At 46.0% G+C, this 21,558-nt stretch overlaps 2 protein-coding genes across 2 annotated transcripts; both read right to left on the bottom strand.

Moving 5' to 3' along the window:
* Positions 1 to 937: 937 nt before the first annotated feature.
* On the bottom strand, positions 938 to 1,419 carry LOC123392657 (histone H2B type 1-M). The gene has a single exon (XM_045082283.1). It carries the CDS (start codon positions 1,373 to 1,375, stop codon positions 995 to 997), a length of 381 nt encoding a protein of 126 aa, XP_044938218.1. The 5' UTR covers positions 1,376 to 1,419; the 3' UTR covers positions 938 to 994.
* An 872-nt stretch (positions 1,420 to 2,291) lies between these two features.
* On the bottom strand, positions 2,292 to 3,076 carry H1-4 (H1.4 linker histone, cluster member). The gene has a single exon (XM_004778776.3). It carries the CDS (start codon positions 3,003 to 3,005, stop codon positions 2,346 to 2,348), a length of 660 nt encoding a protein of 219 aa, XP_004778833.2. The 5' UTR covers positions 3,006 to 3,076; the 3' UTR covers positions 2,292 to 2,345.
* Between the last annotated feature and the right edge of the window lie 18,482 nt (positions 3,077 to 21,558).

The raw sequence follows: 21,558 nt of genomic DNA, 5'->3' as shown, positions 1-21,558 counted from the left end.
AGCTCCACAGCTTCTTTCCCCAGATTTCTTTTCCCCACAATAATCCATTGCCCAGCAGCAGGAACCTTTTATGCCTCAGGACCTTGTGCAGCAGAAGCGACATCCTGCTAGGGAGGGCTTCCCTTCCTTTTCTCCCTCCTCAGTGCTTGCCTCCCATGGACAGGCGGAATGAGTCCAGGGTACTGAGAAGGGGCCCTTGGTCCTGGGGTAACTATTGCCCAGTCGGTCAGACACCTTATGGGAGTGAGTAGTAGGGCTTCTCTCTCCTGACCTGGAGAGCTTTACAGCTAAATGCTGCCAGAAGACTAAATGTTTAAACAGGACTTCCTAGGAGAGAACCTATAGTAGGTGATGGGATTTGAAGGCCTAAGACAGGACAAGTTCCCTTTCCTGTCCCTCTGTGCCCTTGGATTACAGCACAGACTCCCCCCACGCACACCACCCCCCACTTTGGCCCCACCAGCTGAAGGGGAGCGATTGCAAAGGTCCCAGAAAAGCCTATGTAAGATTTCCGTGAAAACTCATATTTGTCTTCAGCTTTTTCCAGTATTACCTATCTATAAGCTAAAAAAAAAGAAAAGTTCTGAGCAGAACAAAGTTTTCAAAGACTACCCTTTCTGCATCAGGTAAAAAGAGAGCCTTTTCAAGTCCTTGAACATCACAATTAATTTGGAGCTCTCAACACGGAAACAAAACCTCTACCCTTGGAAAGGTATTTCCACTTAAAATTGATATTTAGTTTTGTGAAACTAAAGGAACAATGCCTGTACAGAACCGTTTTTGTTGTGAGCGCTTAATTTTTGGTGGGTATTGTAACTAACCGGAAAACATACTTGCTACGCAGACTTGGAAATTAAAGTCCTAGCCAGATTTAAATTTAGGAGACATCCCGAGAATAGCTCTCGGAATAAGGATTACAGCTCATTCATTGACAGCATGCGTGGCTCTGAAAAGAGCCTTTGGGGTTGAATGACCGGACGCTTACTTGGCAAGCTCACTTGGAGCTGGTGTACTTGGTGACGGCCTTGGTGCCCTCGGACACGGCGTGCTTGGCCAGCTCCCCGGGCAGCAGCAGGCGCACGGCCGTCTGGATCTCCCTGGACGTGATGGTCGAGCGCTTGTTGTAGTGCGCCAGGCGGGACGCCTCGCCCGCGATGCGCTCGAAGATGTCGTTGACGAACGAGTTCATGATGCCCATGGCCTTGGACGAGATGCCGGTGTCGGGGTGCACCTGCTTCAGCACCTTGTACACGTACACCGAGTAGCTCTCCTTGCGGCTGCGCTTGCGCTTCTTGCCGTCCTTCTTCTGCGCCTTGGTCACCGCCTTCTTGGAGCCCTTCTTCGGGGCCGGAGCGGACTTGGTGGGCTCAGGCATCCTAGCGTCAAGTTAGAACAGTAGAACTAAGAGCTAGAAAAATAATCGGGTCGCCAAAGCCCCGTTTATTTATAGATGCGGTATTCAAATGAGGTTAGCAAGATTTCGTTCCCGATTGGATTAATTTTAGTGTGTCGTCACAAATGCGAATGTAAAAGCTACTTTCAGGTCCGGCTTTTCATTGGCTGCTTTGTTACTTTGCTTCGACCCAATGAGAAGACCTAGAGTAGGCTGCCCAAAGCTACTATAAATACGCCTGCGACGCTCTTGCATTGTGGATTTCACAGGGAACCAATGAAACTTTTTTGAATAGGTTAGCTTTCAGGTAATTTGGTCTAGACAACTCCCTGCAGACAAATATGGCTTTCTACGTGGACTCTGGGTTCTGTACTGCGGGATAACTGGTGGCCCTGCTGAGGTCCTAGAAGGTACCGAGTTAATACTCACGCGGATACTCAAGAAGCACGTATCTCTCCTGGCCGCCAACCTAATAGATTTACGAACAGGAGGTCTGCAGTGTGCCGGGGTGTTTAACACCTTTATGCTAATACTTTGCCTTTACTGAGGGGGGGGAAAAAAGTGGCTACGAAAACTGTTCCAGATCGGTTTTCCTTCCCCGTACGGTCACTTCCCTTCTCGCAGTCCGTGTGCGCGAATTCATTTCCCAGCAGCGGAGAAAGGAAAGGGGCGGGAATTAATACTCGGCGCACCGTATAAGGACATCAGCGATCTTCTGTGGATCTATCAACTCCCCAAAACCATTTAGTTCCTCGACGGGCCGCCTGTGACTGCACCTCGTTGCGGCGAGAACCACCTCCCTGCGCTGGAGGTGCCGCCCCTCCGCGGTGCGTCTGCCCTCCCGCCACGCCCCCTACTAATAGTGTGCAACAGCTCTTTTCCTGAGGTCTGGGGTGGCTCTGAAAAGAGCCTTTGGGTTGTGTTGAGCCTCAAAGCAGTTGGCCAAAGAAACTTATTTCTTCTTAGCTGCCGCCTTCTTTGGCTTGGCTGCCTTGGGTTTGGCGGTCTTTGGCTTGGCCGCCTTAGGTTTCACCGCTTTGGCCTTTGCAGGGCTCTTGGGCGCCTTCTTGGGCTTGGCTGCTTTCGCCTTTTTCGGGCTCTTTGCTTTTTTGGCTCCTGCAGCCGCTGCGGGCTTCTTCGCCTTCTTTGGGGTCTTCTTGGCGCTCTTCTTGGGGGCGCTGGCCCCCGCAGCCTTCTTGGGCTTCTTGGCCGCCCCGGCCGCCTTCTTGGGCTTGGCCGCGCCCGCCTTCTTGGCCTTGGGCTTGGCCTCGCCGGAGGCGGCCTTCTTGTTGAGCTTGAAGGAGCCCGAGGCGCCGGTGCCCTTGGTCTGCACCAGGGTGCCCTTGCTCACCAGGCTCTTGAGGCCCAGCTTGATGCGGCTGTTGTTCTTCTCCACGTCGTAGCCGGCGGCCGCCAGCGCCTTCTTGAGCGCCGCCAGGGACACGCCGCTGCGCTCCTTGGACGCGGCGACGGCCTTGGTGATGAGCTCGGACACCGGGGGCCCGGACGCCTTGCGCTTGGCGGCACCGGCGGACTTGCGGGCCTTCTTCTTCACGGGCGTCTTCTCGGCAGGGGCCGGAGCGGTGGGCGCGGCGGGCGCAGTCTCGGACATGCTGAAGGCGGGCGCGGGGAGAGCAAGTCGAGCCGGAAGCAGAGGCACTGGCCGGGACTCGGGCCGCGCCGCTGCGCCCTCCCGTTTATATAGGGCGGAGCTGCGCGGTGATTGGTGCGCTGTCCAGCCCGCCTCGCTGGCAGTCGCAGAGTGTCCTCTCGGATCCCGAGTTGTGTTTGTTACACCTCAAAAAATGCCAAAAATATCAAAATTCTCTACATCGAATCGCCCGGTTTTTCTCACAAAATGATCCCCGAAGCCTCAGGCTTCACGCTGGTTTCAAATTATGAAGAAAGCACAACGCTTTATGCCAAAAACTTGCAATATTTCCCGCCGTGCTCTTCAAATTTCAACTCAGAGAAACAAAACTTTCTATTTTCTTCGTAAATTATAAACCGATCTTTAAGTGTGGAGTTTTCTGACCTCTCAAATAGGATTCTCCAAGTGGTTAGCTTCCGATGTGTCCAAAAACCATGCCACTGGCACTAGGATTTTTATTACAAATCTGCGCTTAAGTGAGGGAAGTAACACAGGCTCCTCGGAGAGTCCTGCCTATTGAGCCGAGGGCATTTGAGTTCATCAAACTGGTTTAGTTTAATGCCAAGCAAATTATTGCCCATTTGGGGTTAGATTTTGGACCCCTGGGACATTAGTCTATGCACCCATGGTTTTATTTCTGTCTGCTGCATCTTTGTTTTTAAATAATTCTTTAGGATAATTCTTTTCCTTTCTGCTCCCAAGGGTTGGGGGCGGGGCTGTTGCTTCTCCTTTCCCTGGACAACTGCTCCATCAGTTTAGATACCTCGAATTCAGCATATTTGGGAAGGTAAGGGGATCCCAAAACATGGTCAGGGTATACAGATGGAAATGATTAATTTTCACACGACAGAGAGATGAAGTCCATAAAATCACTGGCAGCGGAGGGGCACTTTGATGAATTTGCAGTGTTGCTGAGTTCTTTTGGCATAGTCTTCAGGATTGGAGTAATAAAGGAGTTAAAATTGAAATTCAGGCGTCGATCGTTGGGGGGAAAGAAATGAGAAATGTAAATTATAACATCTCTACTCCCATTATTAGAGAAATCCAGACCCTGTTATTACTGATAGTTGATGAATATCTAGTCCACACGCCAAATATGGATGGCTTCAGTCATTAGGATTATGGCCCTATGCTTCCTAGAGTTCTATAAAAAAGAAAACAAGTTCCATGTCGGATTGAATTACAAGTTCAGATTTCCATCTCAGAGACAGATATTTGAAGGACTATGCAAGTTAAGTCATTGCCCTCTGAAGACATCCTTTGCAACATCTCTGAAAGATGGGTTTGTTTAGGTAGCTGCCCAATCAGCAAAGACTACATGTTGGCAATGGACATGTACTAAAGAAAGGACAGGCACTAAAGGAATTATTCCTGGAAAGTGGTCCAGATGGAATTGTCTTGAAAAAGTTGCAAGCCATGTGCTTGAGAGACAAAATACAATTCTGGCCAGTGCTATAAAGTGATGTGATGCTACTCTGTGGGGGTAGCTGGACACAGCCGTGGACATCACATTAACTTTTAGTTTTATTAATCTTCTCCACACACAACAGACCCTCTTACTGAAATTAAAAGAGAATAAATATCTTTGATACAACATTATTTAATTGTTTCAAATTAGTGTTATTTAAATTAATGCTGGTATAAAAGTGATGTACATTGTCAGTGTTTTTAAAGCCTTAATGTATAAACATTTCAATGTAATTAGTGCATGCTAGTGAAAAATAAATATGCCCTTTGATATATATATATATAAAACTAAAAAGGAAGAGAGTAAGGTTCTAAAACAAACCAGTCGATAGTTTCTAGGGAAACTGATATATGGGCACTCAATCCCGGAACAGTCTGTTATACTCATTTTCAATGACAATACCTCTTGTAAATGACTGAAATTTATGCAACTCACTGAAGTTTTCTTTTCAATGTCTGACTTGATTCTGTGTATCTCTTACTATTTCTGACTTGGAGGGACGTAAGCTCTCCAAATTCTGTGATCTTTCAGCTCCTGTTTGCTTGTGTCCTATGGTATGGTGTGCTTTCCTATAAGTAAAATTAAGTGATGGACTCAACAATCCACCACCAACAATCTCACACTTACTAAAGTAAATATTTATTTGACACCCTTCTACGATGAAATAGGAGTAACACCAAAAGGTCCTACTTTATACCATTGATCTGCCAGCTCAGCTGGCTATATTTCAACCACCTAGGGAGTGTATGTGTGTGAGCATGTGTGCATATATATATATATATTTTTTTAATAGACTTTATTTATTTATTTGAGAGAGAGAATGAAAGAGAGCATGAGAGGGGAGAAGGTCAGAGAGAGAAGCAGACTCTCCACTGAGCAGGGAGCCTGACCTGGGACTTGATCCTAGGACTCTGGGATCATGACCTGAGCCAAAGGCAGCTGCTTAACCAACTGAGCCACCCAGGCACCCAAATGCTTATATTTTAAATATAGATTCCAAAGTCTTGCTCCAGGTCATTCTGAACCAAGAACTCCAGTGAGCTCAGAATCTGAATGTTTTACAAGTCCTCAGTTCCCTCAGATGCCCTCCAGAGTCTGGAAACTACCACTCACTGGAGGTGACCAACAGGACAAAAATGTTTTCCCGCATGTGAGTGTTCCTATGGAACAAGAATGCCCTTGCTGGACATAACCCTGGTTTGAGAGGATGGGACCAGCCACAGCCCAATCCTGACTCCCATGGATTCACACCTGACTGGGAGCTAGAGTGGGCTCTAGAGGGAAAGAGGAGACTAATGACAAAGGCTCCTGGACTTCATGATTTTCCATCCACAAAGAGTGGACTGGGTTGCGGCTGCCTGTTGACTCCCAGAACCATCTAGGAGAGCATCTCCACTCCTCTTCCTTTTTTTGTCATTCTTAATGAAAACTACCCTTTTCATTTACTGCTGATTCTACTCTGTGCTACCTACATTCTTTCTTAGTCAATGCAATGATCCCGAGTTTTGGGATATATTGTCCCTATTTTACATAGGAGGACATGGGCTTACACAGGCTAAGGGCTTCTGAGTTGGCTGTGAAGTACGTCTAGGATTCCAGTTCACATCTCTCTGGCTTCAAAGCATGTGCTCTGAAAGTATGTTCCAGACTGAAGTTCTGAATAATCATTAGAGGTTACGAAATCAATTGAGTAGCAGAGGCCAAATATTTCTTCCTTTTCTTTCTTTCTTTTTCCCTTTCTCTCTCTCCCTCCCTTCCTTCCTTCCTTCCTTCCTTCCTTCCTTCCTTCCTTTCTGAACTAGAATAGGATATTAAATACCAGAGCCCAATTCATTTGGCTTCAGTTACTCATTTAGCTTTTTGACAGTGTGCTGTCTCCCCATCCTCTCCCCCCACCCCCCACTGCAAGGTGAAATGAATTTCTTCAGTGCAGGACCATGGGGCCAGAGTGGAAGGAGTCTTCCTCATGCAATTTCTTGAACTCATGAGATATTCTCAAGTGCATTAATCTCTAATGAGTTAAAAAAGTAATTTCCTAATATTGACCTTTTTTAAGCCTCTAGGAAAAACTCTGAGTGATGGAAAGTGGGGAGCACTCTGTGAACATTTCTATTTTGGACATGATATCAGTTATGCTAAGAGGAACAGCGATATGATTTGCAGAAAGTTTAAGGGAATGTGAGGCTTGTGCTTGGTTCCCTTTACTCCACAGTTCTGGGTTCCGAGCACTTAATTCTGGACTTGGCTATTTTAGTGTTACCATGATTGCTTTATCGAAGACAGAGTTTGGAGAAGAGGTGTTTTTGTAAGACAGATGGTGCTCCCTTCCCAACTTCTTCATGGGAGGTAATTTTTTGTTGTTGTTGTTTTGTTTTTCTGGTTTTTTGGTTTTTTTTTCCCGCTGCATGGACATGGCAGCATTGTAAAGACCACCTGTAGAACTCTGTTGGGACAGACTTCGCCTTTGTGGACTTTTCATCAGTACTCTATCTTAGCTTTTGGCATAGAACATTTCTGGAGAATTTTTCTTAAAATTAGCTATATGTTCTTTTAAAAATTTTTATTTATTTTTTTTAAATCTAATTCAGCCATCAGAAGTGTGGTTGCAAACCATATGATATCTGTAGCCGCCTTGTTTGGAACTGTAAAATATTGGGATGAACTTTAATATCCACACATAAGAGAGTAGTTGAGTGAACTAGGGCACTTGCAGAATCATGGAATATGCAGCTACAGAAATGAGTCAGAGAGAGAGAGAGAGAGATCTCTGTGAAGTAATAAGGAGTAAATTCCAGAATGTATGGCTAAGTGAAAAAGCCAAGTGCAAAAGAGTATCCGTAGTATGTTACCCTCCGTAAGAGAATGAAGAGGTTATAAGAAAACACATTTTCTGCTTATTTATGCAGAAGAGATTCAGAATGGATAAATCAAAAACAAAGGAGTTATCTATGGGGGGAAGGTTAGGAGTAGAAAGAAGGGAGAAAGGGGAACAGAATAGCAGGGGTGAGGAGGGAGGAATGGTTTGTTGAGTGTGTCTGTGTAACTCTGACTCTTACAACTATAGTATGGTTTCATGTATCAGCAAAATAAACTATTAAAAGCAATAGAGTTGGGCGCCTGAGTGGCTCAGTTGGTTAAGCGACTGCCTTCGGCTGAGGTCATGATCCTGGACTCCCAGGACTGAGTCCCACATCAGGCTCCCAGCTCCACAGGGAGTCTATTTCTCCCTCTGACCCTCCCCCTTCTCATGCTCTCTCTCGTTTTATCTGTATCCAAAAAATAAATAAAATCTTAAAAAAATAAATATAAGCGATAGGGTTGGGGAAGGAACCCACATGGACTAGAAGCACTAACAAATGAACCGAGCTGTACTCACTGAATAACATCATATCCTCGATGGGTTATCCTCTAATAAAAGTATCTCAGGAACATGGCTTCACCATCTGAAACTCCCGATGTGTCTATTAGAATTGACCAATGAAATAAAAATGCTGTAGACAATGAGATTTAGTGTTCTTACGGGTGGAAGAAGAAATATTTGGTTGAAATGAACCTTGGGGGCCTGGATTAGAAGCAGAAGTGTATCTACGTTTATATAGGTACAGACATAGCTGTGTGTATGTGCGCGGATTAATACACACCTGTATTTCCTTGCTCTCTAAGCTGACACATCCTGCCAATAGTGACACTGTCGCAGCAGTGAACATACCTGGCCCACATTCTTTGGCTTGTAAGCAAACTCTCACATAAAAAGAAGCAGGGCTCCTTGGATAAGTGGTGGATCCCAAGGAGATGGAGCAGGGAGAATACGGGATGGGCTTGGAGCATCTCGTACCCGAAGATAAGGACATGTTTTTAAATAGATGGAAATATTGAAAAAACATGCTGGCCAGGCTCCAGGAGTGACACATGGCCAAAGCTGGTGTCATTTGAGCAAAAAAATCAAAAGGGATAATATTGGATGTTTTTAACGCCACGAGTAAAATATGTTTCCGTAAATACATACATACAGAAGAAGAAGGGACAAGTCTGCCCTGTTGCGGGTACAATGCACACGTGGATGATAACATCGCTTGGTGTGAACTTAAGGAGCAGTAGGATTCTCAGACCCAGAGTATCTTCCTGTCTTGCCCAAGATACCTGCCAACGGCGAAGCACAGGTAGTAGATGCACAGTGGCTAGTCTCAGTGTCTCCCTCGTCACCTTCACTGAGAGAGCAAGTAAACACGATCCGTAGTAAGACACACTGAGATGCAGAACTTCTTGCATTAAGAAGATGTTTCCTCATCGTTGTGATATTTCCATCAGACATGCATAAACTCACTCCATTCATAAGAAAACATCAAATTCAAATCGAGCGGCATTCTTTACAGTAACTGATCAGTGCTCCTCATGAGCGTGAAGGTCATGAAAGACAAGGACAGACTACAGAACTATTCCAGACCAGAAAAGACCGAGGAAAAACAATCAGTTAATTCAATATGGGATCCTGAATAAGATCCAGGAACAGAAAAAGGACAGTGGTGGAAAAGTTTGTCAAACTGGAAAAGGGTCTAAAGTTTAATAAATGATACTGTACCAATGTCCATTTCCTGTTCTTTTGTTTGTTTGTTTTCTTCTGTTTTGTTGTATTTCCTGAACTGTCATTTTTACAATGGTTATGGGAGACATTACTGTTAGGGGAAGCCAGTTGAGGGATATAAGGGAATTTTTGTACTAGTTCTGCAACTTTCTTATAAATCTAAAACTGGTTCAAAATAAAAAGTTTTCTAAAAACAGTTTCTCTTCATATCTTACCATGATGTAACACTTTTCATGGAAAGAGAAAATATACCTAAATGTGACAGAGATTGTCCATATGGGTGGAAATGTAGATGATTTTTCTTGCTGTGTCCAAGCTTTTATGTTCTTCAAAGTTTCTACCACAAGCGTGGATTACTTTATTATTGACAAACAACATCCTACTCTTAAAAATATGATAAAACTTTTTTTTTTTAATGTGTACTAAGTTTCCCTAGACACTGAAGTAGTATAATCTGTGCCTTCTTTCTGCCCTTTATCTGGAATGTTACTGAAATTATTCCTTTGGTTTTTGATAATCTAAGATTTATCATAAATATATGTCCATGAACATTATGGTTTCATGTGTCCTGGTTTTGAAATGTATAAATGTAAGATCATAGCATACTTACTCCTGTCTTCCTTTTTTTCCCTTGTTAAGAACCATCCCTCTGTGTTCTATTGGGACAGAGAGCTTTAGTTTGGTGACTTGCCCTCTTTTATTTCATTTTATAAATGTGGCCCGATGTATTTACTTATCTAGTTTACTGCTCCTGGATGTTCTCCTGGTTGTACAATGAGGCAAATTTAATTTTCCAGAGAGGATTGCATCAATGTCTTCTGACCCCCACTTCTTTCTCCAGTGCGTCTTGCCTCTTGTGCTCTCATCAAATCTAACTCTTGTCCCCTTGAATCTGGGCGAGCTTGTGACCACTTGCAACAAGCGTGGAGGAAGAGAGGCTGTGTGACTTGCAAGGCCGGTCCCTTGCATTCTAGAACAATGCGGCTTGGGCCTTATTTTCTAGAAACCTCAGACTTCTGTTTCTGAGCTCTCTCATGAGAACGTTGGTGATTCTACAGCCCCGAGGCTGTGAGAAAGCCCAGCTGTTTTGGAGACCTTGTCTGGGTGCCATGGTTTGCTGTCCTAATATTGGAAACATCCTAGTTCGGGGACCAGAAATATGAGAGGAGTCTTCAGGTTATTCCAATTGGCAGCGCTCAAGTCTTTTCAGCTGAAGTCCCAAAATCATGGCCTGATGACAAGCCAACCCTGCTTTATCTCAATTCTTGATCCATTGTATCTGTGGGCATGATAAAATGGTGGTTATTTTAGACAGTTAAGTTTGGAGTACTTTGTAACTTAAGCAGTAATGATTTCATTTTATGTTCATGTGTTTATTAGCTGATCAGGTTTTTTTTTTTTTTTTTTAAGATTTTATTTGCTTATTTGACAGCGACCCAAGTAGGCAGAGAGGTAGGCAGAGAGAGAGGAGGAAGCAGACTCCCCGCTGAGCACAGAGCCTGATGCAGGGCTCGATCCAGTGACCCTGGGATTATGTCCTGAGCTGAAGGCAGAGGCTTAGCCCACTGAGCCACTCAGGTGCCCCACAAGTTATCATTCTTGAACTCTTCTTTTTCTAGCTGACCGCAAACCTTCCTTTTCTCATAGTAGCTCTTCCAGGAACTCTCTGGACTTACAGTGACTGTAGAAGTAACTTCTATAACTGATAGTGACCCAGGGTCTTAAGCTACAAGAGCTGATCTCTGTACTGTCTCTCTTTCTGTCAAAATGATTCCAGTGACTAACTCTGTCACCTTGTATAAATTATTATTATTATCCCTTTTACAGTGAGGTGTTATTTTTATATTTTCAGTTTATTCCTCAGCTGTCTTCTTTGATTTAGTGGTGGAGCAGAAAGCACGGGGTGGAGTAGGAAACAGAAAGCAGGTCGTAGGACAACATACTTTGTTTATGAAACCTTAGCATAATCCTAGTCAGCTTCTCCCGTGGCTTCCACCAGGGACATCCCCTTTTCTGATGTAGACAACACAGGGTTTGGGGTTTTGTTTGTTTTCTTCCCCTCCTCCTCCCCCCAACCAAACGCATGACTTGGTTTCATATAAAGTACTCCCAATTCATTTCCCAGTTAGAATGTGGTTCCTAAACTTTCCCTATGGAGAAATTCTGGAGGCCCCCATATTCAGATTTAAGATGTCGCAAAGCCTCCCACACTCCCTATTAGAAAACATGAGCCCGGATAGTGAGCCTCTCTCCTCAAGAAGCAGCTGCTTCTGGACTTCCAGCAGCGTGAGGCCCAGGCCAGGATTTAACACTAGAAAATGCTGGAAACACTGCTCTCTACATTGGTTGTTCAAGAATGAGCAATGTTAATCAGCTATTTGGTACCACGGTTTATCAGGGCACTCATAGAGTCCAGTTAAAAAGGAGAAACACCATTCTAGGGATTTCCTACAGAAGGAATTTAATTGAGATAAGTATATAAACAGATAATGAAAAAGAAAACAAAAGAGGGATGAAGAATAACCCAAAGAGAAGCAGGGGCAAACAGATGCCACCTCTCTAAGGGCTACAGGGACCAAGGGAACAAGAAGGGACAACTATCACCTAGGGAGGAACTGGGGCTGGAACGCCCAGCATAGCGAGAGCTGAGACCACCAAAAGAAAGGTCATCTGATGAGACTGAGCCAGAGTACCAGTGAGGCTGGAGAAACCCTAGGAAGTGACGAGGGAAGGGAAGAAGTGCCCTGGACCCACCAACATGTCCCACCAGGATCTCCCATTGCTCAAATCTGCTGGAAATTGGGGAGCAAAGGAGCCTGGGAAATGTAGTTTCCATTGACACTCAACTGTAGCAGAGGACAGGCAGAAATGCAAATACTTCTGCAATTTTTGATGCTTGAACATATGACCCAATTGTCACCCCACCGGGTCTCCTGTGCATGAAAACACAGAGATACACTACCATTTTTAAAGATGTGGGATCACAAAGACTGTTTCCCCTCGTTTTAAATAAGTTGTGACATATTCCTGGTGGTTGGTATCTTCTAAGATGACCCCCAATGATCCTTGCCTCTGAAGGTTTGAACCCTTGGATAATCCTTTCCCCTGAGTGTGTGCTACTCTTAGTAACTTGCTTCCAACAAGTAGAATGTGTCAGAAGTGATGGCATGTCACTTTTCATATTAGGTCACAAAAGGTTGTGGCTTCTGTCTTGGGCCTTGACTTACACTCTTCCTCATGCTTAGCCCCTCAGAAGAAAGCCATGACATAAGCTTTCCGGTTGGAAGGCCCACAAGACGAGAAAAAACCAACAAGGACTTGAAGCCCTCAGTCTAACAACCCTTGAGGAACTGAGTCCTGCCAACAGCCATGTGCATGGGTTTGGAAGTGGACTGACCCCACACTGGACCTTGAGGTGATGGCAGTCTCAGCCACTCTTAAACGCAGCCTGTGGAAGAGCCAGAAGGCCCAGCATGGCTGAGCTCCAGTCCTGAAGCTGCCAAGTTGGGGGATAATTTGTGATGGGGCAATAGATAACAGATACATCCAGAAATGAACCAAACAAAGATAAGGGGAGAAGAGGGCATGGTCTTCCATGTCTACTATGGAGCATGTACATCATCCCCACTTAATCTTGACAGCCGAACTTGATATGCTGGTTCCATTTTCCAGACAAGGCAATTGAGGATAAGAAGGGAAAATATTTTGCTCAAGGTCACATAGGTTGCAAAAACGTATGACGTATGGCCACACCTGTGTTTTTATTTCCATCTCCCATGGTGTCCCAGGAATCACATTGACCAGCCCTCATGGTTGCTGTCATCTTGTTTGGGTTGGGCACAAAGAAGAAGAACAAATTGTTCAAAATCAAGTATCTTCTTGCTTTCTTAAAATCAAACGCATCTCTCAGAAATTCTCTCTCTTGCAGAGTGACGTAAATCACCCAAAAATAAAAAATGAGCAGGGCCTTGTTTCTGGTGTTCCTTAGTTAAAGACAAAGCTACAGAGTCCTTACGAAATTGGAGGCACAACTGAGCCAAGTCAAACAAACCTCCAAAGACACAGAGAGTTCTTAGGTCCTTGGGCTCCGAGGCCACTGGTATCATCGTGTAACAAAACAAGATGACCTGGGTGCATTACCTCTGTCTCTGTGTCTCAGTCTCCTAGCCTACAAAGTGGGATAATAATAGCGCCTACCTCATAAACTCCTTATGAAGATGAAATAAGGGAGTGCTCAGCCCACTGTGAACATTATAAGCTAATTAATGAAATGAGGCAGGAACTCCATTCCTCACCATCCAGCTCTAGTTTGGAGAGCAGGGAATGTGGGAAACAGGAACCTGGGTCTGATTCTGAGGCGCATTTCTGAGCTCCCACAGCGTGGCTCCTGATGATGGAGCCAGAGGACCGCTTGGCATTGCTGCCCGATGACGGGACACAGGGCGCCGGGGAGCCCAAGCTGAGCTCCTTCGAGACCAGGTCTCCCTGGAGCTTCCGTGGAGGCAGCAGGAGGGTGGAGGAGGGAGGCATCTCTGCATATTTCAACACAGACCACCTGGTGGACGAGAAAAAGTCCTTTTCACGGATGCGAAGTGGAGAGGAAAGAGAGACTGTGGGCAGCAGGTGGGCAGTAGAAAGGGGGTCTGCCAGAGAGAGATGGAAACTTACAGAATCAGCTGTTGGAGTGTCGCTTTCGTGAAGAACGTTCTAGAAGGCAGACACAAGGAGATTTAAATCAAGTTCAAAAAGTTAGATCTCAGCCCCTTAGTTAAAGCTTTCCATTCTTGTCCACGGACGAGCACCCCTACAGGTCCTGTGACTTCAACTCCCAACCAGGCCTTCCTATCTAGGGCTTCCATCAGTCCTGTGTCCGCTGGGACTGGGGGGCAGAGGGCTGGCTGCGGGGTCTGTTCTCCTGCCATGCTGGGGGGGTAGGAAGGAGGCCCCTGATGCCTAGAGTTTCTATGTTCCAGAAGGGCGCCCACTGCCTGCACTGTTCCCTCCGTGGAGAAAGCAAGAAAGCTGACTTGAACAGGGAGAAGAAACATTTTCTGTGTGGGTGTCAGCTGGGAACGCCAGCCTCCCAGCACTTGGGAACACTGGCTGATCCTCCCACAGGGAGAGAAGCAGCCATTGTTCTCCGTTCATTGCCAGGCAACCCCGACGAGGTCCCTGGGGTCACGGGCTACACAGCCCAGCCGCGTCCTGGTCCGCAGGGCCCGGCTCATGGCGTGCCCGGCCCTGTCTGCTGACAGTCGTGCTCCAGGCTCACCGCCTGCCGGCCCAGGGCCGCAGCCCGCTCTGGAAGTGGGAGATGATGAGGGAGCAAAAAGCATGAAGGAAGTGAAGGGTGAACCTCACCTATCTGTCTGAAGGGTGTTCGAGGCTTCTTCACAGAATTTGGAAGGTCGCGATGAAAACACCAGCAGACGAGAAACAACACAGAAATATCCGTGGCAGGTACAGATCGGCGGAGTGAGGGACTGAACTCGGCCCAGAAGCATGGCGGGTGAGGCAGGACCCTCCAGGTAGGAACGCAGCGGGAGCCAACCCGCGTTCCTCCCTGCGCAGGCGCAGCGCGTGTCCGAGGTGGGGGGAGGGGCGGGGCGTGTGCTGGTCCCCGTGGAGCCGCGGACACCCCAGGAGGAAGCAAAACACCCCGCCGGGGGCATTTGCTAATTCCCATTGGTAAATCGTGCTGCTCTGGCTGCCTTCAGGCTCCCAGGGAGACACCCAACGCTGAGCAGAAGAAAGGAAAGGAAGGATTCCAAGCGCCACGCGGGTCGTCCTTGGGAGGCCTGAGAGAGCGAAGACGTCAAGGGCAGAATAGAATTGGCCGCGCGGCCACGCACCGACCACCGAACTCTTCGGCGCCTGCGCAGACGACCAGCTGCTTCCGGGCCCCAGTCCCTTCTTCAGCCGCCAGAAGGGACTAAGCTTTGGAGAGACCCCCCCCCACCCCACCCCACCCCATTATACTTATTTATTTATTTATTTGAGACAGAGAGAGAGCGCGCGAGAGCACAAGCAGGGGCAGGAGCAGAGGGAGAGGGAAGCAGGCGCCATGCTGTGCAAGGAGCCTGACGTGGGACTCGATCCCACGACCCCGAGATCATGACCGGAGCCGAAACCAAGACTCGCTTAGCAAGGCTGAGCCACCCAGGCGCCCCTGAATGCTACCTTTTAACAGCCTCCTGCGTTTTTCTTTTCTCTGTTGAGGTTGCTCAGACACCCTGTCAGGGTGAGTTCTGCATATCCAGGGAGGCACGTTGAGCCCCAACAGAGCAGGCAGAACGTGGGGCGTGCCTGTCTTGGGCGTCGCAGCTCAGTGTGAAAGGCCCACCCGGGCCACCCGGCTGCTGCTTCCGAAGGCGGGAGAGTCCTGCTGGGAGGGGAGCGGGGGTCCTCCAGGGCCACGGGTCTACCTGACTCTCTCCTCCAGGAGCGTCCTGCGGCCATCGGCGGGGCTGCCACCAGAAACAGGGAGTGAACCCGCTTAGTGTAACCCGGTTACCTCGGCCCTGCCAGCAAACCCCTGAGGGGAATCCCAGCCCCCTCTCCTACTTTTGCTTTCCCACACTTGGAGATAGACAGATGCATCCATACACGATAGGTACATAGATCTCTACCGACATCGTTTTGCGCATGTTATTAGCCTTTACCAAGAACAGTGTGCTTTTTTTTTTTTAAGATTTGTTTGAGAGAGATGATTTATTTATTTGAGAGATTTATAAGATTTACATATTTGATTTATGAGATATATATTTATTTGAGAGATTAATGAGATTTAGTTATTTAGTTATTTTTAGACTTGTCTGCCCATGTGTATGCAGGCAAGTGCGGTGGAGAGGCAGAAGGAGAGGGAGAGTCTCCTACAAGGGGTTCGATCCCACGACCCTGAGATCACGACTAGAGTGGAAATCCAGAGTCGCTTAAGAGACTGCAACCCCGGGTGCCCCAGAACAATGTCCTTTTTTCTTCGACACCTCGTTTGATTCGTTCTCAAAACTCTAGAAGGTGCTGTTCCATTTCACAGATAAAAAGTCTCATCCTCAGGGACGGCAGGTGACTTAACCTTGGTCAGACCCTCAGTAAATGGCCCAGTGGAACATCAACCCAAGTAATTCAGCTCCAGATTCCCCTGCCTTTCCAGAAGGTCTCCCTGCACATCCGCTGTGTGTAGATGGATTTGTGTGTGTGCACAAGCACCAACCACTCTGTGTAGACTTGTTATATAGACAAAACCGTACCTTGACTGAAGAAAAAAAGAGCGATTAGGAGACAGGGTGGGGAAATGGGTAGAGTGTGTTTTCTGACTCCCATGAGGAGGGCAGCAAAAGGCAGGTAACCCGAGAAACTGCCTTCCTGCCTTCATGCATGGTCTTTTACTCCCTCGCCACAGGCTGGGATTTGGGAGATTTTTTCCTATTACGATATACTATCCATAACTCTCACTACAGAAGTGGTGTTGAAAGTTAAACAACCTTATCTGTGTTGTTCTTTTGAGCTTCAAATAGCCCATACATGTGATCTTTTTTCATTCTCATAGTCACTTAAGTTAAATATTCCCTCCATTTTACAGATGAAGAAACTGAGGCTCAAAATGACTAACTTGGCTAAGGCCATATTGTTTCTAAGGCAAAGAACCTGAGTCCATCCTGAGAGTGACTGGTTGTGGTTCACGTTCCACAACCCCAGCAGAACAGGAGGGCATTTACCATTGTGCTGAAAATCAGGGTTCATGGCTCTAGAATTGTTTCGTGTGCCCACCAACAGGGGACGGGTTACAGAACCAGGATGCATCAACACAGTGCTATTGCGTAGGACAGTATACAGAAGGCTCCCCGTTTGCACATCTGGAAAGTTCTCCAAGACAATCGTCATGGAAAAGAATAGTGTCTACAGCCTGCCGTCTTTTGCCAGTGAAGGCAGGGGCTCGGCTCCCATCTGTAAGGACTAACGATGTGCAGATGCTTAAGAAAAGGAATGATTACCTAGTGGAGTCATCCAGCAGATGACTGGATTCTCGATAAATACCTTGTGATATTGGTTTGTTTGAACGCTCTGAATGTATTACTTATTCAAGACATGAGACACATTTGTACTAAAGAGAGCTTCCCTTCAATAATGTTTTCTCCCCCTTTATTCTCCTTATCCCTAAGGCACATGTGTACACACAAAGAAATAGACGCAGGGTAGGTTTCCAATAGGAAAACTTTTGCAGGTGCAGAATCGATCAGTGATGTCAGAACGCTGGCATCTGTCCATTTGTGTCAGAGAACTGACGAGTTTGTCAGACACCCTGGACCCAGACATCTTTGCAGGGAGAAGCTTTTGAAACCTAAGGAAAGCGTAGAAACCAAAGTAAATGTAGTTAGGAACTTCTTTCTCGGCCACCCTCAACACGTGCAGAAAAACTTACAGCCTCATTTCTAATATCAGCCCTTCTCAGTTCCTCGCAGAGAGAATCCCCAGGGTCAGAGGACCCAGGCTCCCAGGGAAGATACTGTCATTTTGTTCTTGAGTTTGGGTTGCCAGATTTGGCAAATAAAAACGGAAGATACTTTGTTAAGTCTGAATTTCAGATAATTCGCAATTTGGGGTTCAGTACAGTATGTTTCATGCTATATTTTGGAGCATATTTAGTCGAAAACAGTTATTTGTTGCTTATTTGACATTCAAAATTAACTGATCACCCTCTATTTTATTACTTTATTTTTTAAAAAGAGTTTATGTATTTTAGAGAGCAAGCAAGTGGGGACAGGGCAGGGGGCAAGGGAAAGGCAAAGAATTTCTGCACTGAGCGCTGACCTGCGATCATGACCTGAGCCAGAACCAGGAGTCGGACACTCGACTGATTGAGCCACCCAGGCACTCCGGGCATCCTGTATTTTATCTGGCAACCCTATATCGACAGGTCCCATCCAGAGGACGTTGATTAAGTGCTCTTGAACACGCTAGCCCCAAAGGACAAGGAGTACCTAGCCCAGGGCTCCTGATAGAACTTTCTGGCACAACAGAAGTGTTCTGTATCTTTATTACCCCAAACAGTCACCATTGACAACTTGAAATGTACTTTGTGCAACTGAGGCCTGAATTTTTCACTTAATTATTTATTTAAATTTAAACTGTCACCGGTGGCTCCTGGCTACTGTATTGGACAGAGCAGCTTTAGAACCAGTTGTGCGTCTCCCTCCAAACTGGACTTGAAGACGAGTGGTGGCTAACGTGGCACGTAACCCAGGAGTCAGCTCTCAAGTCCCTGCAGCTTAGTGATCGGTGCATTTCTGTGCAGTTATAAGTTTTGTTGTTGACACATTCGTTCTGAGTATTTACTGAAGCTCTGTTACAGGGGGAGGAGATAGGGCTGGGGTATAGAGACGAAGAGGGTAGAATTCTTCAACAAACACCCTGGAGATGAGTGTGTTCCCGGAGTAATCCCGGCATTAGAATGTAAAAACCAGTGAGCTGGCCTTCTGTGCAGAGCAGACAGTGTGAGCGGATGAAAAAACATTGATTTTGTCACACCCACCAGCTGTGAGAGTCTTTTCTTGCTAAGCAAACATTTGGTAACCACAGACCCGGTAGCATATTAAAGAGGGCTCTTGTGCATGATACCAGCCAGCAGAGAACAGGCCCTTAAAAGAATTAATGGCTTCCTGAGGGTTATCATGAGACATCAAGTCTGGAGAGGTGAGTGCACGGAGCCGGGAAAAGGTAAAGTGCGAAGGCAAGGGGCCACACTTCCCCATTTCCTCGCATGCCTGGTGGCTTCGGAGGCAGGCAGGCGAGGTCCGGACAATGGTCAGTGGTGGATCTTTCCACGGAAGTTCAGCTGACCGTGTGCGGGGCTCAGAGAAGGCTTTCCGGGCTACAGCATCCATTCCCTGTTCATGTGGCAGAGTTGAGTGGCTGCCTTTGTTGGATGCTGGGAAGTCACAGTGAGTAGACAGACCGGGTCCCCCTACCTCATGGAGCAAAGGGTATAATGAGGAGAGGCACATGACAAGGGATCGGATCAATAAAATCTTGGGCTGTATTTTAAAGGATCTAAATAAGGAGATTGATAGAGAGTGATCTGAGGTGAGAAATGAACGGAAGGAGGTTACTTTTTAATTTTCCTTCTTATATTTTAAGTTACACACTTAATACATGCTCTTTTTAACACTTTACACTCAGGTGTTTCTAAAGGTTAACCAGCTCTCCTCATATAACCTCATATCTTGGGGTTTTTCTTTCTAGATGGCAGATACCCTCTTCAAGTGTCTAATTTTTTTTTTCCTGTTTGGTTTACTCCTTTACTTATCTAGTACTAATTTGTCGTATGAAAGGCCAAGTGTTTAATAATACATTTTAATAGATATTGCCAGGAGAATTTTTCAAAAGCTTATAAGCAAGTGGCAAACCTTCCTTATCCTTAGTAGTCCCGTGTATTGCTAGTTTTGGTCTTGTGTTTTAATACTTTTGTTACTGTTATATACAAAACTGAACTACGAGAAAGGTTAACTGTTTTTTTTTTCCCCCTCATAGGCATTGACCATTTGAATTCAGCAAAAGATACAAAATCCCCTGTTTAGTCATTTTTGTCTATTATATTGTGTCTTAAATTTCCTTTTGGCCTATGCGGTTTATGTCCTTTCTTATAAGGTTGTGCGTTTCCTGTCTTGCTTGATAACAATACCTCCCCCTCAAAACACACCCACGTGCAGAACTGAGGTTAAAGTGTTTCCTGAAATTTCATCTTATGTCTGGGTTTTGTATTCAGATCTATAATCTGTCTGGGTAGCTCCATTTCAGACGGGCCTGTCTGAAGAAGAACTGAGGCCTGAAAGGGGAGAAGGAGCTTGCCAGAAGACACATCAGAGAACAGGTTATTTCAGAGAAAAAGAGCCAATGAAAGTGTCTTGAAGCTTCAAAGAGCTTGGCAGGAGGAAAAGAGACCAGTGTGGCTGGAACAGAGAGATGGAGGTGAAATCCGGGAGGTGGTGGGCAGAGGCCAGAGGTGGTCATGGGGGGCCCCTCAGGTCATGGTAGAGAAGTGTGGAGGATGCATCAAGGCATATGTTGGGGTGCAGGTGACATGACCTACAGATAGTTTGGATTTGTAGAGATAAAGGGATGGAAGCAAGGCTTACTCTTAAAATTTTGGCTGGAGTGAATGGATTTAAGGCTGTGTCACTTCCTGAGTTGGAAGGACAGGAGGAAATAACAAGCTTAAGGTTCACAGGGTCAGTTCCTGTGTCTTAGACATCCTCCGCGTGAGATGAGAGTTCCAAGGGAAGGCGTTAAGGAGAAGTATGTATACACATATATATACACGCATCTGCACCTCAGCGGAGAGATCCGGGCTAGAGATGTAAACGTGGAAGTTTACCAGCTAGCCTTTGAAACTGCACTCTTGATGAGATCATCAAAAGAATAGGAACTGGTACCAAGCTCCAAGGTTCTCACATTTAGAGCACATGATTGTCCAACCTCATTGAGATCAATCGTTAAAGCAAAGAGAACTTGTCGCGGTGTCAAGTCTAGCCCAGTCCTTCCGGCTATGGCTATTGGCAAAGGTAGGAGGGCATGGACTTCCTCACCTGCCTGGTGTTCCTGATGATGAGGAATGTGCTCAAGGTTGAAGCTTCAGCTGGCAGACAAACAGACATTAGCACACTTGCTTCTTTCACAAGGAGCCCCAACTCTAGTGATGTGCATTAGTCCTAAGTCCTAAGAGATGCTGGTTCCATTGCTCTGCCCAGGGCGATGAAATGAATAGCTGTGATGGAATGCAGTCCAGTGAAATTCTGATATTTTTAAAGAGGGTTACACCATCCCATGCCTGCAACATCACTTTATTTTCAAGTTTTGCATGTCATTGTCTACATATATGGCCTAATTCTCAATTTCAGTATGCATGGCGAATCCTCAGTTAAATTCCTAACATCGTCTAATAATACACATGCATTATATTTAACAGGAATATTTACATTTATAATTATAACTTAGGATCAAAAGATGACAAACCCTTAGATGGTAATGTAATTGACTCGAGAATACACACAATTTTTTAGAACTAATTATAAAATATCTCAGCCTCATAAAAAAAGAGTTCCAATGATACATAAAAAACTGGTAAGAGACTGGATGGTGGACAGAGGAAAGGAAGACTGCATAGATGATTTCAAAATATAGAAAGAGATATTCTAATTGGTGATATTGTGTCATACTGATCTGCTTTGTTGGGAATGCCCTACATAACCAAATAATGATTCCATCTTAGCCTCACGCCTCAGTAAATCCCTGAGATCAACTTCTGTCCCTGGTGTCCAGCTGCTGTCAGTAATTGGAAGGCCAGGGTTTACCATTCTCATGAACTCGTCCCAGCTGAAATGGTCCTCCCCGGGACCCTTGAGGCATGGTGGATGGAGACCTGCTCAACGTCTGGAAACCAACTGAAGCTACTGAGAATTTATTGC

Source organism: Mustela putorius, unplaced genomic scaffold (assembly GCF_011764305.1).
Source record: "Mustela putorius furo isolate JIRA1106 unplaced genomic scaffold, ASM1176430v1.1 tig00000594_pilon_pilon_pilon, whole genome shotgun sequence".
Taxonomy (NCBI): Eukaryota; Metazoa; Chordata; class Mammalia; order Carnivora; family Mustelidae; genus Mustela; species Mustela putorius.
The sequence above is the reverse complement of the archived record's forward strand: the minus strand, read 5'-3'. Positions and strand labels throughout refer to the sequence as shown.

Bases quoted from the DNA above. Each gene is read 5' to 3' on its own strand.
- H1-4 (XM_004778776.3), bottom strand. From the start codon at position 3,005: ATGTCCGAGACTGCGCCCGCCGCGCCCACCGCTCCGGCCCCTGCCGAG.
- LOC123392657 (XM_045082283.1), bottom strand. From the start codon at position 1,375: ATGCCTGAGCCCACCAAGTCCGCTCCGGCCCCGAAGAAGGGCTCCAAG.